General features: G+C 45.3%; 1 protein-coding gene across 2 annotated transcripts in view; it reads left to right on the plus strand.

The window, feature by feature from the left end:
• The window catches only part of GRIA1 (glutamate ionotropic receptor AMPA type subunit 1), a 112,016-nt gene that overhangs the window by 74,255 nt on the left and 13,215 nt on the right, over positions 1–24,546 (plus strand). For both annotated transcript variants that reach the window (XM_088536871.1, XM_088536872.1), the window contains exons 9-13: positions 1,294–1,404; positions 2,343–2,549; positions 4,720–5,090; positions 21,583–21,781; positions 22,525–22,772. In XM_088536871.1, coding sequence (XP_088392997.1) covers positions 1,294–1,404; positions 2,343–2,549; positions 4,720–5,090; positions 21,583–21,781; positions 22,525–22,772 — 1,136 coding nt within the window. The remainder of the gene's footprint in view (positions 1–1,293; positions 1,405–2,342; positions 2,550–4,719; positions 5,091–21,582; positions 21,782–22,524; positions 22,773–24,546) is intronic.

A 24,546-nucleotide genomic window follows, 5' to 3' on the forward strand; every position in this document is an offset into this window, starting at 1 on the left:
CAGAGCCCAGCAGAGTTAAGCATGAATCAGCAATGTCATGCAAAAAAAAAGCAAATTCCTCACTGAGAAACAGAAGGAGCATCTCTTCCAAGATTTGTAAAGCAATCTTTCTGCTGTACCTGGTATTCATATGAAGTATTATGTGAGCTTGGGGCTTTGAACTTCAAGAAAGATATTTGCAATGTGGGCAGATTGGAGAGGAGAAGAAACAGGATGGCTAAATGTCTTGATTTTGCTGTATGTTTACTGACAGAAGTGATATTTATTTAGAAGACGCATCCGTTACTGCCAAAATACACACTGTATGGTAGATCCTCCAAGTTAGTAGCGCTAAGCAAATATACATGTCTTTGTTTATGCTGCCTGGGGACAGAGCTTCAGAAGCTCCTTCCTCGCCACCTTTTCTTTTTCTCTGTGCAATGAAGAGAGTTGAGAAGCCCGTGTAGAGCTTTCCTCTTCTTGAATTGTTATAATCTCTCATCTGCCATCAGCAGGCTCCTGGTCGTGCCCTGTGTTAATACCTCTTCCCATTTACTGTGACAAGAAATCCCTTCCACATGAGCAGAGCTCAGGCAAGTTCATACTTACATGAGGTGATGGAAAACCTCTTATAAAATCAAGCCTTCGGAGTGGATAACCTCAATGATGATCTTCCTCTTGATCTTTGCTGGTACCCTGCTTTGCCTGCAAGTAGTGATAGTTCAGACCGAATCTCTGATTATTAATAAGCACAGCTTAACATGGAAATTCTGCCTACTACAGCTGTCTAGTTATGAATAGAACTCCCAACTTTTTAAATATTTTCCAGAGTTAGCTTTTTTCTCACTTGAAATTTTGTCTTTTTTTTTTTTTTTTTCTTTCAAGACATCCTGAGAGTCAGCCTTGCATAGCAGGATCTCAGCTGCAGGATGGCAACTGATCCACCTCTGTGATCTGGACATGCAGCAGCCATGTTCACTGCTAGAAAAATATGAAGACTTCATTGCAGAGGGGATGTGGGGAGGGTGCAGGGAATTGCAATGATTCCCTGGTCTGTCTCCTAATTGTTTTTATGTGCTTGGATGCACTCTGCTACCCTGCACATGCTGTACGTTATTCTCAGGATGCAGGCATGGCAGTAAGGGGTTGTTCCTGGTCCCACTGCCAAAAGAGATCAAAACTTCAGAAAATGAGATCTCTGCTTGGGTATAAACATGCAGAGAAAGCTGACTTTTCTAGGCCAATCCGGTTAGGCTAATTTGGTTAATATTTGCAAGAGATATCAGTGAGATGTCCCACTTCTGTATTCGGCAGGTTGGTTACTGGAATGAAGATGAGAAGTTAGTTCCAGTGGCCATAGATACTCAAAGCGGCAACGAGTCCACAAGTCTTCAGAACAGGACTTACATAGTCACAACTATCCTAGTAAGTTCTTGACCTCAAACCCAGTGCTCCCTCCCCATCTGCTGGTGTATGGACCCCCTCTTTGCCCTTGCATGCCTCCCTTTGCAATGCAATTTATTTAATGATAGTAACAACAGCAACAAAAACAACAGCACTTACTGCTTCCTGTTGGGTCCATAAAGGTATCAAAAATTGCTGTGGCTAATGAAATAAATATTTAAGGGATCTCACATGTAAATGGAGGAAATACAACAGATTATGACAATGCAGTAGAGGCACTAGCATAGGTATATTAGGAACATTATACAAGTATTTTGTATTCAGCCCACAGAATGGGGGCTATACTTTTGGGAAGGATAGGCTATATTGTGCAGAGAGCCTGAATCATAACTTTAAAAACAAATCATGAAGGAACAATATTTATCTCGTAATATATGGTATCATGTATTGTGTCATCGCATATACTTACCCTGCCAAAACTGATGATTTTTTAGTAAATTATTTGTTGAATGCTTACTGTGAGTCTACAGAGAAGATGACACAATACCCAAACCCACTTAAACATCTGTAGGGCTCGTTCCTGCCCAGCAAACTTGATTCTGCCAATGCCCACATAGGCATGGCTCTAAAAATTCATCAGCTGGATGCGCCAAATAACCTTTATGGGACAGCACTGAGAGGCTGTTGCCCAAATACCACCACCAACTCCATTCCCATCAGGTCCATCACAACAAGAGCTACCTCCAGTTCCATATAACTAAATACAGAAGGCCAGAATAATAATAATCACCATTTATACTTTATAACTCCCCAGCCTATTGACTGTGCCTTTTGGTAAAGGATCACAGAGCTGGTGTTTTGCAAGAGGACCAGAAGCTGCACACTGTGCTCTAGTCTGAGAGCCTGAGGTGCTTCTCTAGAAAAGTGAAGTGTGACTCTATTTGTTTTCTCTGTGCCAGGAAGACCCATATGTGATGCTCAAGAAGAATGCCAACCAGTTTGAAGGCAATGAGAGATATGAAGGCTACTGTGTGGAGCTGGCCGCGGAGATCGCCAAGCACGTTGGCTACCACTACAGGCTGGAGATTGTCAGAGATGGGAAGTACGGAGCCCGGGACCCGGACACCAAAACATGGAACGGCATGGTGGGAGAACTGGTTTATGGGGTGAGTTCATAACCTCATCCATTGTTTTTAACTCTTGTCTTGAAAACAAATTCAAGCTCCCCAATAAAAGGGCGCCTTTCTCCTACCTGTAGACATCCCAGCCTTCTGTCAGCGCAACCTTCCTGCCACCACTGCTCTCTTATTAATCTGTACTGAGGGCATCCTCAAAGCTTAATGCAGTCAGACTTCTCCTGGAATCATGGAATGCTTAAGGTTGGAAGGGACCTCTAGAGATCATCCAGTCCAACCCCTGCACACGCAGGGTCACCTAGAGCACGTGGCACAGGACTGCGTCCAAGCGGGTTTGAAGATCTCCAGAGAAGGAGACTCCACAACCTCTCTGGGCAGCCTGTTCCAGGGCTCTGGCACCCTCACTGTCAAGAATTTTTTTCCTTTAAGTTCCTGTGGAACTTTTGGTGTTTTAGCAGTTCTACAAAGAAGAGCTAAAAGAAGTCCTTCAAAATAAATAACAAGAGAATCTACCCTCAAAGCAACACCCAGATACCTCATTGAGCCAGCTCCTCACCCACAACTACTCTTAAAATGGTTCCACTCAATACGGTTTATCAGTCTGGACAGACGTCCACTCTAAACACCAATATGTTCCTCTTTGAGCATCTTCTTGCTGTTATTTCTACCATAAAGATTTACATTTATGATTAATCTTTCACCTGTTAGTCACTAGAGTTTATTATGAGTTTTTTTTAAATAACCTAGATTTTTGCAATGAAAAAAATATCTTATTGATCTGTTTTTACATTCTCTTGGGCAAAATCAAATAAAAACTTTTGCTTGATCAGCTGAATTATTTTATAACTTGATCAGAAAAAAATAATTCTGAGGCAGGGAAATAGTTTTGTGCTGTACTAAATGTTCTTTGCTACTTAGTTAAGTCCTTTTTTTTTTTTTTTTTTTAATCTTTCCTGCCCCAAGGCTTGAGCTATCTTGAGGGCTGAAGCTCTGTTAATGCAAATAAGAAGTCCTGCGAAACATTTTAATCTAGGGAGGAACAACACATCCCGTGCCATTGAAATGTCAAAATATTTTCTTCTCAGTGTTCCCAAAAAGATGTTTTTTTCCTGCCTTTTTTGGAAGGAGAAATAGTGAAAAGTCAAACTTTCCCATGGGTACAATTTTCAAATTTTATTCTATTTTATGTTTGCGTGATAATGGCAGGGTAAAAGAAAGCTACAATTTGGCACACTCAGCATACGTTTGGTTTGAACACAGGGGTTAGACCATTTTCTGTCTAGCCACTTGTACCCAATCTCTGCACTACCAGAGAAGGACAGAAGCTCAATATACAAAGCTACTGAGCCAAATACACCTATAGATAAAAGCTATAGGGAATTAAATTTGCCTTACCTTCACATAGCCATGACAGAGTCATGTGTCTAATCTAAGTTATTTACTCAGGCCCCCTTCATGGAGAGCAGAAGGAGACGGGCAGCTCCAGCGGGTCGAGCCTTGCAGCTCGGTGCAGCTCCCGCAGCGAGGGAGCAGGACTGGGCACCCACTGCAAACTGGGCAGCACTGGGAGCCCTCACACAACAGGCTCACTCTGCTGGTTCCCCATCCGTGCTGTATTAAATTTCCCACCTGGCCGTGTAGGGAATATCCAGGCCCGCGTGTCACACCACGGGAGGCTGCGGGATGCATCCTCAGCCATTGCAGTACGTTTCCCTTACCATCTTTGAGACTGATTGTGAAATAAATGCAGAGTACATATCAGTGTCACTGGACACTGATTCTTCTTCTCTCATGTGAGTGATGCAATCAAAAAATAGCTCCTGATGACAATAAAAATTCTAGCATGCCTTTTCCAGGCAATTGGCCTTTCCTTGCCTCTTTCGATGCCTAGATGATGAGACTCTTAGAGAAAGGCATCTGTATCAGATTGTAACATCAGTGGATAAATCAGACAAAAAGTGCTAGGTGGCTGGAAAAAGAAAACACTGTGATTTCAAAACAGACCTGGTAATCAGCAGTGATAAAATGGAAATAATTCACAAACTTTATGGACTGCTTTTTAACATTTCTCTTGTAGTTCATTTTATCTGATAACCTCCACTATGAGAGAAGTAAACAGAGGTCCAAGAGAAAGGCATTGGAGCTGAGAGGTGTATTTTGTCCCTAAAACACAAATCTCTTCTTTGTCTCTTCTTTTCAGAGGGCTGATGTTGCTGTGGCACCATTAACCATCACTCTGGTTCGAGAAGAGGTTATAGACTTTTCCAAACCGTTTATGAGCCTAGGTATCTCTATCATGATAAAAAAACCTCAGAAGTCCAAACCAGGAGTTTTTTCCTTTCTGGATCCTTTGGCTTACGAGATATGGATGTGCATTGTGTTTGCCTACATTGGAGTAAGCGTTGTCCTCTTCCTGGTCAGTCGCTTCAGCCCCTATGAGTGGCACACTGAGGAGTTCGAGGAAGGACGGGACCAGCCAGCCAATGACCAGACAAATGAATTCGGGATATTCAACAGTCTCTGGTTCTCCCTAGGAGCCTTTATGCAGCAAGGATGTGATATTTCTCCAAGGTGGGTTACCTTCCCCTGCAAACCTTCTCCTACTTCATGTGGCTTGATCTTGTTACATGTCTTGGAACTGAACAGATTCTTGTGTGACTTTTCTTCCTTTTGAAAAGCTGTATTCCCACCAGTCTTGAGGTAAAGATTTTGCCTGTCACAGTAGCCCGTGATACACATTTCTTCTCAATGCCTTGCTCATACAAAAGCAAAAAGTATGGCTCTAACAGGTTCTGCAATGTGCTTCTCCAAGTTGCAACTCCTGCTAGTAGTATTCAGGAATACGTGAGGACGGTGGCTGTGGATGGGGTTGTCTCTGGGAGCCCTGCTCTGGGCACCAGCAGACGCAGGAGCCGTGGGCAGTGCCGGAGCCGCCGCGAGGTCCCGGACACGCAGAACGTGGACACGGGCTGGCAGGGGCTGTGCCCCTGTGCCCATCCCCGTGCAGGCCGAGACCCTCCTTGGCCTGCCTAGACCCAAAGTGGGTCTAATGCTAGTCGTGAGAAGGAATCTACAGACAAAGCACTATCCACATTAACCTGCCCTAGTGACATCTGAATGATGCTGTGACAAAAGAGGAAGGCGCTGAGGCCTTTCGCTTTCTTTTTCCCCCATCCAGTTCTGGTTTAGTTTCCCTTCTGTTTGAAGGAAGTTTCGGCAGGGATCCATGTGTTCATCTGCGAGTGAACACCGTAGAGGGAAGGTGTTTTCATACGAGCCAGGGTGGTGTTGGAGCGGTGGGGAGGAGGATGCAGCCACGGCCACGCCGCGGGGCGCACGCGGCATCGGCACCGGAGAGCAGGAAACAGAGAACCTGACGAGCACTTGGATAGTGGCAGCTTTTCTGAATATGCTTTATCATCAGATCCTTGATTAGCTGGAGTCCGGCAGGGGCACTCAGCCCTCCCAGCAGAGGGAATTCAGCTTTATCGCTGTCCTGGAACACGGCCCCGCGTGTTAGGATCAGGTTATTGCTGGTTTTATTCTCATTGTTGTTGTCATTATTCTTAATCAGGAAAGAGAATGTCTTCCTGTGGGGACATTTCAATAGAAGGTTTCTGTTCCAGGGAGGAGCGTGAAGAGGTGAAAAGTGGAGACTTTGCAGAATAGTAGATTTTGAAACATCTTCAGTAAAAAACATTGGGGAGGAGTTAGTAGTTTTGATCCAAATAAAAGGGTTTACTATAGCTGAACAACACCCTTTGAATCACCATTTCAAAGTGTTAATTTTGCTTTGAAATGGAAAATCAAATGATTGTGTCATTGTTATTTTAATGTTGTTAATTCCTGATAATGAAAAATAACAATTTCATTGAAATCAATGTATTCCTATGGAGCAGAAGAGCATATTTTAATCGCAAATATTTGAAAGCAAGAGAAAAATTGAAAACTGAAAAACTGGACTTATTATAACTCCCAGCACTCTGAGTACAGTTTCTTGTAATAGTTGCAAGAGGAGGGGAACATTTTGGTGACATGTGAACACAAGGAGGAAGCAGAAGAGTGAGAATTCCCGTAGGATGTTGTTGTACAGAAAGGCTCCCAGTTCTCTCTGTATTTCACATGTATTTTTCACACGAACCGAGTGCAGGATTTGTGACACATCCCGCAGAAATGAGTGCTTGGTGAAACTCCACTGTGGGCAGGTGGAGGGGATCTGCTCTATTCCTGTGTATGTTCTATATGGTTGCTGCTAAACTTATCACTATAATCTCTTGGCATCTCCCCAGTAATGTATTAATCAACCTAAATAACTTCTGTTATGCATCTGCTCTGTCATTCTCTCCTCAGCAGAAAGGAGCAAGTGCAGGGGTGTATTTTGTTTTTGTAGAGGTTTTGGTTTGTTTATTTCACTTTTGTTTGGGGAAGGAGTAGAGGAAATTTGTCTGTTTTCTTTTTTTAAGAGCATGTTTGTTTTAAGTGCATATGTGCCACTATAGATTTTCCTAAAAGACCTGTAAGATCAAAATTGCAGACGCATCACTCTGTCCAGCAGGTGACAAGACTTGCAGTAACTCCTTGCTGCTATAACAGTGCATTCCTCCCTCTTAGACCAGGCTCCAGGGAAGTTTGGTCCCCCACAGAGGCAAAATAGGCTTTGGAAAGAGCTTTACTCTGTTAAAAGGACAGACTTCCTAGCCAGGACGTTAATCCACATAAATGCGTTTGTCGAGCTACCAGGAAACCTCAGGTGCTCCAACTCCCTCCCGTGATGAGTTGCTCCTCATACATGAGCAGGGGGTACGGAGCCACGATGGTCCAACCACTGCATCCCAGCTGGGTGCAGATGCTGGAGTGGCCAGAGAGCTGATCTGCCTTATGGGAGCTGGGCTCACATCAATTCCCTGCAGAGCTTGATAAACCCTTGCTGGCCAAATTAGAAGCCCATAGACCTTGTACCCAGACTTGCCTTTGGATACACTGAGCCCTGCCTTTCACTCTGGAAACCCATTTCTGTGCCTGTGATCAGCCTTATGAAGTTCACACCTAAAAACAACACAACGAATTTTCCAAGCAATGTTCCCGCTCTCCTCTGCACCCTGCCATGGGGATTTCTGAAGATGAGAAGAGCCTCTCTGGAGGTTAGCGTGCCAGAACACTGCACGTGGCCCAGAAGGTCACAAGTGAGACTGGGGGCTGCAGAGCTTTAGGAAATATTACTGAAATGTAGGTGTAGTAGCTCAGAGTCCAGGGGATGGGGGAAGGCAGACATCAGCACGTGGAATAATTTGTCCTGGGTGAGGAAAAAAGATGGTCTGGGTCATTGAAACACAGCAGAATGCAGGAAGAGCAACCGTTTGGGCTTGGGAGTAGTTTCATGTACATAGTTGTGGGCAGAAATCAGTGAAGTCTGAAACAGGCCATACACCATTAGGCTGTGCAAAATGCCACCTAAACTTCAGAAAACAGTCATGAAATTGCAAAAGCACTCATTAAATGTGAAATACAGACCCAGAAAGGAGATTCTCAGAGCAGGCATCGGAGGTAATAAATATCCTGCAGCCAGTGGTGAGAGCCTGCAGCAAAAGGGCTATGAAGTAAATGTGACTCACATTGTACTATTTTTCAAAAATGCAATTTGATAAATTTTGTTCGGAGCTTAAAATAACCCCAGCATACAAGAGCTGTGGAGAGCTGGGCCTTGCTAACACAGAGCTGGTTCTTGCTGCTTCCTCGCCGGGGACTGAGCCGAGGCCTTTTGCAAAGAAAGCAAAGCGAGGGCTCAGCTGCAGCAAAATGAGCCACTCGAATATTTCACACGCCCAACCAATTTCTTCAAGATAAATTATCTGACTGTAGTGAGAAGCATAAAAAAGCAGGGAGCAAATACACATTTTTGCTGACAGCTTCCCAGCTTGGTCTTCTATTTTCTGTTATCTCAAAGTGAGTTGCTTCACAGAGTTCAAGTCCAAAGGAAGGCTCCTGTGTGTTACAGACTATTAAATTTAATCCAGTTACCCTTCTTCTGGGTCAGAAAACTTATGTTTGACTAAAGTGAAATACATTTGGCTAAAACATATCTTCCAGAAGGGCATTTATTCTTCCTTTGAAGACATTATGGAATAGAATATGGAGAGTTTTTCAGCCAACTGACTGTAGGAGTCTTGTCCCCACTGGAGTCTGACAGGAGGATAAGCAGCACACGGTACCACCCAGTAAAACCGGTCGTTGGCTCTGCCATGTCAGGAAAACTAAGCTGACTTTTCCAAAAATAAACAGAACTGCAGGGGAGCTCTGTTTAGGCTGTGCTGTGGAAACTGAACACGCATGTTTTGGATGCAGATCTACGCAGGGAATAAAAGGGAAATGTTTAGTCATGTTATGATAGGGTATTGTGTCCCATATCCACACAGCAAAGCTTGGAATGGCTCGCTATAACCTGCGTTATTGAGAGGTCCTGGGCAGCCTGGGTGTGCAGGAAAATGGAAAATCAGATTTTCAGCACAGCTGGAGAAGGGACCTTCCCTCGCACATGAGCAGGATGCAGGAGCAGGAGGAGGTTCTGCGCTCCTGCATGGTGCCGTAAGGGACGTGCTGGGGAGCAGCCCAGCGTGCCCAAAACCTGCAGGCACCTTCTGTGTGCAAGGAGACAGGGAGCAAACGGGGTCCAGCTGGCAACTGAGGAGGGGTAAAGGGGTAAACAAGAGTTACCTTGTCAGAGTCCAGGCCCTGGTGCTACCGCCGTGGGCTTTGGTGGTGAACGAAGGCACTCGCAGATGGGGAGGAGATATAATACATATAATAATAGATCCAGTATATTATCTATATTCATCTTGTGGACACTGTTATTTGTGTGTAGTGACACGGATATACTGCACTATGGCACATTTATAGCAGTGTGCAACTGGGCTTATGTTTCATTGCAGTCTCTCCTGCAGGCGCTCTGTTGCACTCTGTCATAGCGCTATGTGTGCAGAAGAACAAATATGGTATTTATCACATACCTGTAATTAATGCTGAACATTTTCTTCTGCTGTTTTTCCTGTTTATTTACATTTCCTCTTAGATCAACTGAAGAAAAATCACAAGAGAATTCAGCAACGGAGCTGCTGGAAATAACAGTAAAATTGCACTGCAAGTTGTTGAAGGCTTTTTTTCTAAACTAGCCCCTAGAGATTTTGAAAAGCAGCAGCACTTCTAAATTTCACCAAAAGTTCCCAGTATTGCAAGATTTTATCTACTTGTAGACAAGACAAGATTTAAAACAGAAGCTGGCTGGGACCAGGGTGCTTTTGTTGTTTGTTTGGGGAAGACTTTGATTTTAGTTGTTTCGAGGGAGTTATTTTTGTTCTGTCCTTAGTCAAGTAACACTTGCAGGGTACTTATTTTGCTAAAATTTAGAACTAGGGAAATTAGAAGCAACTGCATTTAGCAGTTAGAAGGATTTTAATTCTTTCCTGATATGAGGGCCAAGCCTAGATGTTTATTTTGGCAATTCTTCTTGATTTCAGTAGGCATCTTCTCTCACATTTCAAGCATCTGCCTTTCTTTTTGGCCTGATTCACAATTTTGATGCCATCCTTGTGATACACTTACAACTTTAAACAAGATTTCACTTGTCCTAGAGGGACCCTGAGGAGCCATGCAAGCTCTCCCAAAACAGGAGGGACACAAGGAACAAGAAAGGGTTTGTGCTTCTTATTTTCCTTTGCATCCTGTCCCCAGCAAGGTCTGGGGGAGATGGATTTTCAGGTATGAGCCTGTATGGATAGGAAAAGGAAGATGCTGAGTGTTGGCGGTACCGTTTTCCGGAGAAGGACGGTGTTTGCAGGGAGCAGAGCTTGCTGGCGGGGCTTTCCAAGGCTTCTTGGGAGACATTTCGGTGATTTTGCAGCTCACTGCCAGCTGGATTCACTGCACAGTCTCCGGGCAAAGGGCGTATTGGAAATGAGGGAGGTTCATCTGTTCTCTGCATGCAACCTGCAGCTCAGCTGGGGATGAGGTTGGTTCAGCAAAGTTCCTGCTTCAGGATGGGGTGGATCTGGGAACTTGGAGGCTTGTCCATGGGAACGAACCTCAGCGCCAGTTATTTTTGGTTAGGCTGGCGCTAAGGCTGATCTTTAAGAATAACACTAGAAAATGAGGATTTCAGCTTCTGGAAAGGTCTCCCTCTTAAAGGTGTACTAAGTGATATTGCAATTCTCTCTCCCTGGCAGAGTTAATTATGCCCAGGGAGAGAAAAATCAGGTCACAGGGTAAGAGCAGTTTTTGCAAATCACCAGGAACTGATGACCACACTTATTTCTGAAAGGCACTTAACCAGGGAGAGTGACTCACCAGAGGAGCAGCTTGACAAATCGCGCAGCATCGAACTGAACAGGCCCCTCTGGAACTCGCACACTTCCATGGCAACCAACACGTGGCAGCTAGGGGAAAATGGAAATTCTTCTAAAATAGTCATCCTTGTTATCTTCCTTTTTATTTGGAAAAATGCTGAAGGGTAGAGAGGACTCAGAAGGAGAAATTACTTAGCTGAGGGAATATTGTTGGGAAAATACAATTTCAACTGTAAAGGAAAAATGAATCCCTTGGATTTTCGCGCTCTGTCATCTGAGAATTTCTAAATGCTTCGGAGTTATTGCATGTTTCACTCACTCATTTGCCAGGCACTATCCAGAATGGTCCCCTTGTCATGCACATGTAGTCACTCTCCCACCATTCTGACTTCAGGCCTCCTACTAAGTGGTGGATTTACTAATTGTTCTGCCCGTTGTTGTTAAAATAAGTAGTAAAGAACTTGAAGCAAAATAAGGTTTATTAAACTAAAATCATGTTTGCAATTTCATACTTTTATCTCTTTTTTATGACAAAATAGATGTTTCCAGTATCTTTGACTGAAAAGAGTGGAAAAAAACATGGAAATTTTCAGTGACTATAAAGTGCATTGACTAGTTTAAAAACCATGGAAATTTTCAGTGACTGTAAAGTGCATTGACCAGTTTTTGATGCAGTGGGAGGCTGCGGTTCTGCAGGGTGGAAGGGCCCGTCTGAGGTGTTCCTGGTGCTGTGCAGTAACTGAGGAGCAGGGAAGCGCCAGCTGGAGCTACCCGCTGTGCAGGGGGTGCCTGACACGTCCAGCCTGTGCCCTCTGGGGATCCCATCGCCCTGTGCTCCAGGTTGCTGATTTCCAGTCAGTAGTGGGGACACGTTTCATTTTTTGCAATTGCTTTTCCGCCCGTTCCTGCTAAGCTGCTGTCCCCAGCACGAGGCTCAGCGGGGCCCTGTGCCGGGCCGGCCGGATCGCCGGGACCTTTCGTCCTGGCGCCGGGGTCGTGGGAACCGAGTGGCCTCCGTGTCCCTGGTGTCCTTTGCAAGGCTGCCTCTCACACACTGCTTGGATGGGAAGCCTCGAGGAAGCTTTCACAGGGAATCCCTGTTTAAATAACTCCTCCATACGCCGCACGTCACTTTTATCAGCACTAGGATCATCTGCAACCGTCTGGATACACAGTCCAACGAGCGCTGAGCTCCCCAGCTCGGATCGTTCTCGCTCCCACAGGGCATCCACAGCAGCTCTTTGCTGCTTTAATTCACCAGAGGTGGCCAAAAGCTTACGGCTTTCAACTGAGACACTCAAAAGTACTACTTTTTCTTTTTTTTTTTCGTGTTTTTGTTTTCCATGGGAGTTTGGGATTTACTATAGCTGTTCTGCTTTTGTCCCAGATTTCATCACAACTGCTTGTCTGGTAACTGAGGAACAAGGAACTAGAAAAAAACAATACTACTTCCAGAGAAAGAGTGACTTCATTTAAATTTAATTTAAGATCGGAATTCAATATCTGCTTAAAGTGATGGGGAATGAGCTTTGAAGGCCTTTTTTTTTTAAACACTTATTGCTCTGAAGCTAGAACAAATGTTCTCAGAGGAAAAAAAGGAAAATAGGAGTTTTACTGTAGTTCAAGAGATCCTGGGTTCCCAAACTCTTTGGACAAATTAAATATAAATAAGTATGAATAAATACAAACCCATCCCTGTTTGAAAGCAGCTGCTTTGCTTTCTGTCACTGAAGTTTCTTCTCAGAAGGCCTCATTCCTGGTCCCGAGGACCCATGGGCTGTGTAGAGCAGTGAAGGTTGCATGGAAACCCGCTGCCTTCTCCCACCGCGCTCCTTCCTTCCTTCCTTCCTTCCTTCCTTCCTCCCTTCTGCCGTTTGCTCTGTTCGTCCAGGAGCTGCAGCCAAGAAATGCCTCCACATTTTGGGTTTGTTTTGGTCCAGCACTGGGGTGGCTCTTTAGTCATTTGTGTATTCACAGCTGTCCTGCTTGGAAGAAGCCTCTATTGCTCCAGCTTCTCTAGGGGCCAATGAATGCCCTGAGGCAGAACAAGATCTCGAGCTGAGCTCTTTGGAGGGATGAGGAGACAAACGTCTTTTGGGATCTGTTTGGAAAGATGGACATCTAAGAGATCAGTATGGCATACCCAGCAGTTCCTAGGGAAATGAGGATAATGCTTAGAAATCAGCAGAAAAGTCTTTCCGTGCTTGGACAGAGTCTGGGGTTGAAGGAGACGGTGCATGGAGAAGCTTCTCGAGCCCTCCATGGTGGTGTCTTGGTCCTTCCTCTGTGCTGGGAGCAGAGGAGCTCAGTCACAGCCAGTGCCACCGTGGCCCATGGGATGGCAGGAAGGGCCGTGCAGCTCAGTAGGTCTCCATTTCTGCATCACACACTTCAGGATACTCAATCTATGTAATAAAACCATCCAGTAATTCTGATTAATGCCTACTTGTAAGAGTTGCTGCTTGCCCTTAGATCCGAAAGCTAAGCAGCAATAATTCAGTCGTGGTAAGGATAACTTCCTACTTTGATCTTCAGATAAAAGAGTTTATAGAAGTGCAAAAGTGTTACATTCACTGTTCTTTGGACAGCTTCAAAGCACGTTATATACACTAATGAATTTTCCCAACAAAGCCTGATGAGATGTAATAGGAGGCAAATGTGTGAACGGAAGATTAGAGAGGGACGGGGAGGAGTCCTCATACTGTGAGTGGCAAAAGCAGTAAAAACAGGTATCTGCACACTGTGAACACAGGCAAGATGTGAAGCAGGGGCCGTGAGGGCCCGGGAGCAGAAGTCAAACGTGAGGGATGCTCTCCCACAGGAGGGGTTTTCTGCTCTTTCTCTTATTCCTTGAAGTTCTCAGTAAGAAGCAATATCTCAGGCTGCATAGACACAGACAGAAGGAGGGAGGGCTTCTTTTCATCTCAGTCGTGTTCCCGAAACCTTAAAAAAAATCACCAAATGGATCTTAGCAGGTGAAACAGTGCCAGCAGAAATGCTGAGCACACTTCTCCTTCATGGATTGGGAGTTGCAGTGTTAGAAGACCGGCATTCCTGTGCACATACAGCTCTCCTGAAAGACAGGGCTGGGGAAGCAGAGCTGACACTCATTCCTCACAGTTTCTACAAGGGGTATGATATAAACTTATAGAAAAAAGAAAGGCTCAAAAGTGAAAATAGAGAAAAATATTAATGTACAGTCTTTGTCAGGGATCACATTTTAAATCTGAAATAGAAAAGGAAAGATACATACAGGAATTTTATTAAGAATGAAGCCTTCTATTGCAGATAATACGCTATTTATGGAAAAGTCTTTTTTCTCCTCAGTCTTCAGAGCAAGACAAGCTAAGGAAAGGGAGCCTGGAGTAGGTTATTACAACAGCGACCAGGAGCCTCAGAAAGGGAGCTCTAAGCTGTGAGCACATGTAAATGGCTAAAGAAAGATCTTGGGAAAATAAAGAACTGGTATATAATCCAAAATACATCAAGTCTTTAAAGAGAACAGCCTTTGCACTCTGCAGAAAAGAAACAGAGTACAAAATCTAGCAACACAGCAGAGGCCATTAGCACAATAGGCTGTTGTCTAAGGGGAAGGATGGGTCCTGTTGGGTTTGGGGCCACCTGAGGTTGAGGAAGCTCCCGAGTAATGAATCTCCTGGGGCTCTCCAGTGAGTGCTCCTGACAACATTCTATACTTGTCACCTTGTGAGTTTTTCTCAGCAAAGCTAAGAAATGTCACCAAGGTGAGAAAAATGTGCGGAGAGGCTTCTTTACAGTAAAAATTTTGCTCAAAGGCACAATAAGAGTCGCTTTTCCTTGTGGCAAGAGCTGGCAGAACTGCAGCCCAGGAGTGACTTTTCCTTTCACCAGCACTGCCAAGCAGCCCAAAGCGACTGCGTGTTTTCCAGCAAACCTCCGTCTAAATGTTCATTTCTTAAATCCACCCTGGTTTGCATCATGGAGAGACATCCTGTGCCTATACTTAAGAGGATCACAGTATACTTCTTTGGGTCTATTTATTTTGCCTTTCAACCAAACTCTTGTTTTTTTTGTTTGCTTGTTTTCTTCTGCGAGTTTCACCTAATGTCTCTGTCCTCGTTCTTTCCTTACCATTCTCTTTGCACAGCCCCTGGAAGAGGTGGATGTGTTGTCCTGCACTTTTAGGGATAAGTGTCCCACTGCAGCAGCTGATTCTGAGGTGGTTCCCTTGACCTGGGGGCAGAGCTTGGTCTGCAGCTCTGCTTTGTGTCCCCATTTTTGTACCATGGGTCTTTGGGCAGCAGTCGCCCCTGTCAGTGCAAGGCAGGCTCACCATCTAGCACCGTATAGTACCGTATAGCACTCCCAACACTACCTGTGTTAATTGAGCTGGTGAGTTATGCTGGTTACATGTCGGTGGGTTGTGTTATGTGGCCAGTGAGGACCGCAGGAAGGCACATCCCGAGTGTGACAATAAATTACCTGCTGCTAGAGGGAGCGGGAGCAGGCAAAGAGTCAACTGAGAGATGAGCTCCACCTGGAGACTGATGCTTCAGGCCGCCTGCCCAGGTGAAGTTCATAAATCTGATTCATCCTCTTCTCACTCAGTGGGGAGCTGGATTAAAGAGATGAAGTGAGGTGTCCTGATCCTGTAAAGTGGCAGGGCCTCCTGTGCAACAGAAGGTAAGTTCCTGGCTGCTAGTCCTCTGCTTAGACCATTAGATACCTCTTGCCTGGCAAAAAACTAAGTGAGTATCTTGAAAACAGCATGTAGCTGCTCCATGTTGTTGTGCTTATACCTAGCACTGCAGCAGACCTAGCTGCAATGACTGGAGAATGGGAAGTGGTGGGATGTGTTCTGACTAAGCAGGAAAACTCATTTTAGAAAGAGGTTTTACCTGTTGAAGGGAAGTTGAAGAAAAAAAATAGCCAATGTATTCTGCAAGAGAAGAGATTAAATAGTAGGAGAGGGGCCATGCACTGCTGTCCAAGGTCATTAGCTTAGACAGAAAGAAACAGTGAATAAACTGTGACTTGTAATTAACACCCCACAGATGCACATCCTCCAGGTGAATCCGGGAGATTGTGCATATTTGCAGACAATATCATAGCAGTTCCTACAGAGCAAGTGATCCCGAATTCCCTTGTAAAACGGCTTCTCCTGCGGCTCCGTGGGCAGCGTTGCCTTCTTCCCGGGTGTCAGCCTGGCACAGAGGGCAAGGAGCACGATGAAGGGCATCTCCATGGGAGAGCACGTACCCCAAAGGCAAGGAGCTCTCCCCAGTTTTCTTCTCTCTTTTTTTCCATTACCTCTGCAGAAAAGTAACGAGGAGAACTGAGGAAGGACTAGCTGATTTGTACCACTGGGAGCAGTAAATGGGAATGTCAAGAGAAAACATGCCCGCTTATGTGTTTCTAAGAGCTCTCTTGACACTGTTTTAAAGCCCAGCTTTGCGGCCAAGGCTCCAGACTCATGTATGAGGAGGTAGGGCTCAGTGATGAGTAAATGCAAACTAACAAGGGCAAGAAAATTAATAATACAACGCACAGAGAGAAACATGCATTCTAATCACTCTGATTTCATGAAAAACAGTGGGTAGCTCATTGAAAACTCCCCAAAGCACAGCTGGGCATCTGAGGTTAACAGCTTCCCAGAAAGTGTGCATCGGATCCTCCCAGATCCAGCTCCCAAATTCGCATCCCCGAACCTGTTTTGTCCCCTTGGCTATGACTCTTTGCAAATTTTTTAAGCAAATCAAGGTCCATTTCAGGGTCAGAGGTAAAATGGTGAGACCAATCATTCTGGATGGTCTGTGATACAGAGAAAAAAACACAAATTCATTGGCCTTGACTGAGTTTAATGTTGCAAGTTTCTTTAAGAGCAAAACTGCAGCAAAATGTTTGCAGCTAATCCTCTGCCAAGTCTACACTTTGGTAGACCCATGAAATTATCTGGAGTCATTATCAAATTAGCAGAATAGTGTTGGAGATCAGAGGGCCTGTGTGGGTAGCAGACCAAAAGTGGATTTGACCCACAATCAGTAGAACAAGCATGTAAGAGCTTTTCTTTCAACAGTTTTGCATAAATTCATTCAGTGACAAATATGTCAGTTGGCTAAGTGAGCCTTTATTAGAATTGAATTTAGCAGCAAATCTGAGAAATCCTCCCAAAGCAACTGTGGCTTTAGAATCCCAGATTTGCGTTTCTAATTAAAACGCTGTCAGTTTAAGTGTAATTCTCCACCAGAAATGAATTCGGGGGGGTTGGAGTGGGAGAGAACTCAGATGCTCCTCAAACAGTTTTCCAGAGAGATTTACCCTGTGTATTTCCTGGTGATCTTGTTAATCTTCTTGCAAAACTGTATCTTGCCAGAGAATTGATGCTGCCTCTAATAAGCTTGCAAAACAGAGGCAAACTCCTGTTGGTTTCCCTTACCTTCCGTAAGGGGCAAGATCAAAGAGCAAATTGTCTCATCAAGTATTGCATTTTGCTTTAAGAAATAAGAGATTTGCTGCATGCTTTTCTCTTTCCTGTGAAGAATCCATCAATGCTACAGCTGGAACATTTAAAAAAAAAAAAAAAAGTCACTTTGTGTGAACAAAAGGATCTTGGATTCTTTTTTGTTTTCAGCTGGCACAATGCAGTTGCTTTTGACGATTTTTTTTATTTCTCCTTGCAAAGTGAGACAATGAAAATGATTAATTTAAGCTTGGTTGTATGCATTTTTTTCGTGAGACAAATATAAAATAACACATTTCAGAAGTATCTTGATGATATGCGTTATAGGTAAGGGTTGAATATATTACAAAAGCTGAAAGAAAATGATTTTTAAAGAGAGAGCAGAAAATAAATTGTTTATTGTGTCAAAATTATACCTTTTAGCCCTTTGGAAATGAAGCATTAAATAACATAAAAATGCAAAGACACAATGGTCCTAACTCAAACATTTTCAGAATGCTATTTTTAGAGGATGTTTGAGACCATTATCTTTTTATTCCAATTGAGAATATTAATATTTAATTTACAATTTCAGATTTTTCCATAGCGCTGAAATTCTGGTTCCCAAACAGCTCTCATTTTAAGTAGATTGTGCGCCATGAATAGTGAGGACAGAGTATGTAATACTTATAAATCTTGCAAGGGTAAGATGGGAAAGGAGCCCCCCATTCTGGCCATCATTCATTAAAGGGCGGCAGGACCCCAAAACAGGGAGAGGACAAGGCGGGTTTTAGCCAGTCAGGCAGATCTGGAAGAAGAAACCAAGAGATCTTTAATAATTTTGTGCAGGAAAGAAGAATGTGGATGGAGGGGCACTAACACAGGTTAAAAGTACACTGTCTAGTCTCTGTAGCTGTTTCATCATTTTGCACCTCCCCAAATCAGCCATTCATTAAAGCCTCTTATCATACTATTATCTATGCTCATTACTTGCTTTTTTATTCTGTTTTTTTTTTAAATCCTCTGTTCACAAATCTTACTGTGATAATGAATATGAATGAGTCCAAAGGTCAAATAGACAAATCTAAATGTCATAACTTTGGCCTCTCTTTAAAGCTCTAACTGGTGTGCTCCGTCGTCCTTAGCTCTGCAGAGCACCGAGTCACTGCCCCTCGTTTCGCGTGGCACAGAGCTGATTGCCTTCGTGTTGTGCTTGGACAAGTACGGGGACACGTGGATGTTCAGTGCAGGAGGATTTAAACCCCATACTGCCCATTAGTGAAGAGAAATGACCTTTGCTAGGGCTCAAGCTTACAGATCATTCCTTGCTCAAATGGAAGGTCATGCTCTGTTATCTAGCTATTCAGGGGGGGTTTTCTAAACCTCAGTGATATACAAGTGCAAGGTGTATCTGCTCCTCCATGACTGCTCCGACTAAAGCATAAACATAACTCTTAAGTCCCACTGGCTTTCCAGCAGGCTTTTAGTTCCCAGGTACTGAAGCCACTTCTAGAAATGGTACATTATCTCCTAATTTACAAAGGCATTTTTGCAAATGTTTCCCATGGTGATAGCATTGCTCTCTCTCTTGCTCTAAGGAAGTAGCAGAACAAGATTGTAACGGATGTTGTCTTTCCAGGCGCTTATTTCTGCTAAACTGGAACAGGCATTGGCTCAAAAGCTGAACAGCCAACCTGGATATGCAGCTCGTGTTGTTTAACCTACATCCACTGCTGTTGATCCGTACCTGTCTTGCATGGGACTGCATCTGCTTGTGGGATCGTGCCCGTGTTTATATTTTTATGATGTGTCTGTCCCTGGTCTCCAGGAGCTGGCCAGCTAGCCAAGGGTTTCACCCCTGCGTGTTTGAAGCAGTTGAGATCCAGAGCTCTTAGCTCTAACTCTAGCAATGAGAGCAAACGCTGCCGCTACCAGGCACACACAGTCCTAGCCCTGCTGGCAGCCAAAGCGAGACTTTATCTCCTCCTTTGGCTTTGTTGTCCATGAGGGTCAGCCCTTCCCTGCTTGTGGAAGGTCATCTCTGTAACGGGGAGGAAGGAGCAGCCTGTGCAGCAGAAACAGCCCAGGGGAGATGGTGCCTGTTACAGACCCGCAGTTGGCTCCGATAGGAAGGAAGCTGGTACCTCGTCTCCCTCCTCCCTCGCTCCTTCCGAGTCGGAATGCCCACAGCCGCTTTTTCATCCTGTTAATGCCAGGTGTGGAGCCGGGAAGCATAAGCCATCTGCACCGACAGCAGGCAGCCCCCGTGGGATGGGGCAGTCGTGAACACAGCTGGGGTGTCCAGGTCTGCGGGCAGGAATCGGCTCACGGCAGCCGATGGGCTTCCAACCAGCCGCAGAAATATCCCTGCTTCATCAGGAAGCTCTATAATTTGCAGCTGGAGATGAATGGGATTATTTGCCATGCAAATGGATTTTGCCAGCTCCAAGTGGCCTCCCTCAGCAGAAATTGTTGTATTTGACATTATCCAGTTACTTTTGTTTAATGCTTCTGTGCTTTTCCGAAGTGCTTCCTTCCCGAAGTGCACATCATCCAGGCTAATTAGAGACAGGTATTTTTCCCTCTTTCCTGTCAATCCCAAGACGTGTGAGCTGACTCCGTAGCTGCCTCCCTCCCGTGGTTCCTCTCCAAATACGAAACGAAAGGTAAATACATTGGTGCTGACAGCCCTGCGGGCTGAGAACTCTCCGCAGCTGGGAAGCCTGGAGGTGACATTCAACTTAACTAACTTTAGCACCTTAAAAAATAGCTGTCTAGTCCAACCTAGACATCAAGGCTCCTTTGCCATTCCATAGAGATGGAGTCTCCAGAGGGAGTTCCTCTCAACCTCAGATGGACAGGGTGAATCATTGCTGAGTGCCAGTTAATCTCGGATTGCTTGAGGAGCATCTCAGCAGTAAAACTAACCCAAACACCTCCCGCTTGGAGAGTCGAGCGCAGTGGAGAGGAGCGCTCCCCATGGATCTGCCTCTCCCATGGCGCTCTGCACCCCACGGCCAACCTCAGGGTCCCTGCTCCAGCCCTCGGAGCCGGGGAGGCCCAGCAGGACGTTAACCCAGGACAAGGGGCCATCGGCGCGCTCAGCCCGTTGCTGTAATCGCCAGTGATGCAGCAGGGCTGCGTGAGGCCCTGTGGGCCGCGTATCCGACAGTAGGGCGTCTCGGTGGGCCGCAGGCCCAAGAAGCTCTTTCTGCTGTCATGCTTTGTTGTCTTCTAAGGTGTGGGTGGTTAAGACAAGAAATGGTCAACTCTGTACTACCACCTTGGGGATCGGTCCTGTAGACTTCCCCAAAAAAACCACATGAACACTGATGTGGGCTGCTCTGAGGTGCTTTGCTGGAATGAGGTGTCTCCATCACCATCTGATAAGCCGTGTTTGTGGGGAGTGACCCGGTCAGCAGGAGGACAGTGTGAGGACACGGCCTCTCTCGGAGCAATGAGCAGTGTTTCTCATCAGCAGGTGCTGCCCAGTCAGACTGTTTGGCTTTATATAATAGCGTTGTGAGTTCCTTCCTTCCTAGGACAGTGTTCTGCATCGAGAGAGGAGTACAAATACCTCAGAGTACATGAATTCTGATATCACTCTAAAAATTATCTTTCGCTCTTAAAATGATTTGAAATGATTTAAATATAAATTAATGTCTGCTCGACTTATTTGTCTCTGTATCTCTCCAGTGGTTACAGATAATTGTCTATTTGATTGCAGTGAGTGCTGGATATCAAGATTGTGAGGCACTATTATGAACATCTTGTCTAACCTTCTGCTGAATACAGAGAATGTCAGTAGGAAAATTATTCATTAAGCCTAGAGCTTCTCTCTCAGCTTCAGTAGCTTTCTGAGCTTCAGGAAAGTCATGAGTTTTGATTTTAAACGTTCAGGTGATGGAGGAACTATCCAGATGATCCCGTCTGGTCTGTATAGCTGGTTTGGCTCCTTCTTGCTGTGGCTGAAAGCTATTGCAAAGCCCTTGCCAGGGCTGTTGTTCCGATGGGCAGGATCCTGCCCTAGAATCTAAATCTTCCTGGCAGTTGCGACCACATTTCATTATTGTTATTATTGCATACTCTGAAAGGAATTAAAAATCAAAGCAATTTCATTCATTTTTGCAAAGATGTTTTTCTTGCTACTGGTGAGATATTTTTCCACTTCTAATTACACTGACACCTTGAAAAATAGGTCAAGGAATGAGGAAGACCCTCCAAAGGGGTGCTCAGCAAACATGACTTTGGGTAAATGCCTGCGTAAATGATGAACCTAACCCAGCCTAACTCTCCCCTCTGTGCCCAGGTCTCTCTCTGGCCGCATAGTCGGTGGCGTCTGGTGGTTCTTCACCTTGATCATCATCTCCTCCTACACAGCTAACCTGGCCGCCTTCCTGACGGTGGAAAGGATGGTTTCACCCATCGAAAGTGCAGAGGACTTGGCCAAGCAGACAGAAATCGCCTATGGGACCCTGGAAGCTGGCTCCACTAAAGAATTTTTTAGGGTAAAAGGGAAACATTAATGCAAATGCATTAATTTTGAACAGCCCTTTGCTTGCCCACCTGGAGTGCATCAGGGTGGCTCCTGACAGAGGCAGGGGGCTCAGTGGCTGCACAGTGGCAGGACAGTGAAACCCCGCTCCTGTTCGGAGCTCTGCCGTGGCTGTAAATCCATCATGTAGATGCAAAACCAGGCTGTGGCAGACACTGCTTGTGTGTGAGCAGCAGCAAGGGAGGATGGAAAGTCACCCTTAGAGCCTGCCCTTTCCCTCTCCTCAGGCAGTAGGCACAGGCTTCCAGGCCTGTCCTCTCTCATCCTCGCTCCAGGGCTGCCTTTTTCTTTTTCTTTCTCTTCCCCTTCACATGTTAGGACTTGCTGGGCTTCTCATTAGAGCAGCAGAAGTGCAGCTGTCCCTGTGCCACTCGGAAGCCTGGCAGTGTCTCCCATACGTGGGATATTCCATCCATGCACTTCCCCGGCTTAATCTGAGCGCCTCCAAACTTCATTTGCCCCATGTGCTGCAAAATCATTTCCCATACACAAATATCCTAGCCCACTGTGGCAGGAGGTGACAAGGTTGATCTGGGCCAAGGTGCAGGAAGCAGCATGAGGTTCATTAATATCTCATTACCCGTTTGACTTCCTTGGCCTGCCCAGCACATGGGTATGCGCTCAGTCCACCTGGAAATTCGGCTGGTACCCAAAGCACTATTAATGCTTCTGTTGGGTTTGTGCTGTCCCATGCAGCGATCCAAAATAGCAGTGTTTGAGAAGATGTGGACATACATGAAGTCAGCCGAACCCTCTGTTTTTGTGAGGACTACGGAAGAGGGGATGATTCGGGTGCGCAAGTCGAAGGGGAAGTATGCCTACCTGCTGGAGTCCACGATGAACGAGTACATAGAGCAGCGCAAGCCTTGCGACACCATGAAGGTGGGAGGTAACTTGGACTCCAAAGGCTATGGCATTGCAACGCCAAAGGGGTCTGCACTGAGGTAAGTGCCTTGGCTTTGCTTTCCTTTGCCAGATCACCCAGCTAATCAGTGTATATCCACGCAGTTCAATCTCCATTGCCATGGTAATCGCAAAAGTTTGGGGCAAGGAGTTGAGGTGGAGGGGAAGGGGGATGATCAGCGTGATTTGCAGGGAGTTAAAATACCCTGCTCCTGTTGAACAGCAATGGGAATGTCTAATTCTTCAAGCCCTGCATTGGAAATTGGATCCTGGCTGATCTACTTGCTGTAAATGTGTCTGCTGTGTTAGGTGGTGGAAGGGGGGCTGGTGGGGTATAACCGTTGGTTTCACAGAGCGTTATCTGGAAGGGATGCTCACCCCGTGCCACGTGGATGCACAGCTTTGCCCACAATGGTGTTACGCTGGCCTGGAGCCATGCTTGCAGAGGGAGCTCTTGGGGGAAAGCGTTCTGGCCCTTCCTACGAGGACCTGCTATTTGGGAGGGATAGGAAGCTGGCTTTGAAAAAGTGCTGCAAAGGACGTGCATTCTAATTCACTGAGTCAATTCAGAGAGTTAGGTCCCGACAAGTGCGAAATTTATGGCAAGTCCAAATCCTACATTTCTGAGCCCAAACCTACAGCTGTCACAAGCCCAGATGTCCTGTGAAATTACTTCAGAGACCTCCCTTTGAAAGTGCAAACTCTTCAGAACGGCAGCCCCAGGTCTGAGTTACCAGCAGAGTTCGGGTGCCGAACAGAGCTGTGCTCTCCCTAGACGTGAGCTCGCCCTCCTGCAGGGTGTCTTGCACCCTCGCCCACTCAGAGCAGCACTACCGCAATCCCCACACTGATTGAGAGTGTGAGGAGGTGCCGTTCCCTTTGGCAGCGGCTGTGCACGTTCCTCATGGTGCAGGAATGAGGAATGCAAGCTGCAAGGCTTCACCAGGACTAGTAAGTGCTCAGGAACCACAGCTTTAAGTAGATTGTCTGAGGTTTCCATCACTGATTTAATTGTTTAAAAAACATACTTTGATCAAAATACTTTGGCCAAAATAGTAGGTGTGCCCTTATACTTGCTTGCTGACATAACCCAGTGCATTTAAGCCATGGTCTCTGGGTTACTAACAACTGCCAGAGTATTTGCTCCTGAATTTGGTTGGTCGCACCACTCCTGCACTAAAACCAGCCCAGAGAATCCAAGCAGCATCACCGCATGGTGGGGCAGGCCCAGGGATTTCGGTTATTTATTAAATCAGCACAAGTTGCATGCAGCACTCCCAGTATTAGCAGTTCTGGAGATAGCTTTAGAGAAACTCATGAATGCAATGCACGTGTTTCAGAAAGTAATTTTTCCATCCTGTCTAGTTCAGCCTCTGAAATGCCTGGGGGCCTTCCAAATGAAGGTGAATATATTCTCAGAGCCTTAACATGTTTTCCGTCACATTCTCTCCAACATTTGTTTTCTATCTTGCAAATATGGAAATTAGGATGCAGGGCTGATTTTTTGAAATAGAGAATTAACATCAATCTTGTATCCTAATTTTGATATTACAAAAACAAACAAACCAAAACATCCTACCTGTCTTGTTATTTTTGGCATGTGAAGGAGACATTTATCACACTGCTAAGAAAAATAAACAATCAAAAAAGGAAAAGTGCATCAATCATTTCAATTCTGCTGCTCCAAACATCCCTCTGCTAGGCATGATTCCAAATATTCCTAACATTTCTTTCCTCTTTTTCATCTCAAATGCATGTGGAACAAATTTCTTATGGGCCTAATGGCAAAGAAGGAATGCTTGATTTTCCATTTGG

This window comes from Tinamus guttatus, unplaced genomic scaffold (assembly GCF_059628265.1).
Source record: "Tinamus guttatus ecotype Peru unplaced genomic scaffold, ASM5962826v1 Tinamus_guttatus_pri_ptg000710l, whole genome shotgun sequence".
NCBI classification, from domain to species: Eukaryota; Metazoa; Chordata; class Aves; order Tinamiformes; family Tinamidae; genus Tinamus; species Tinamus guttatus.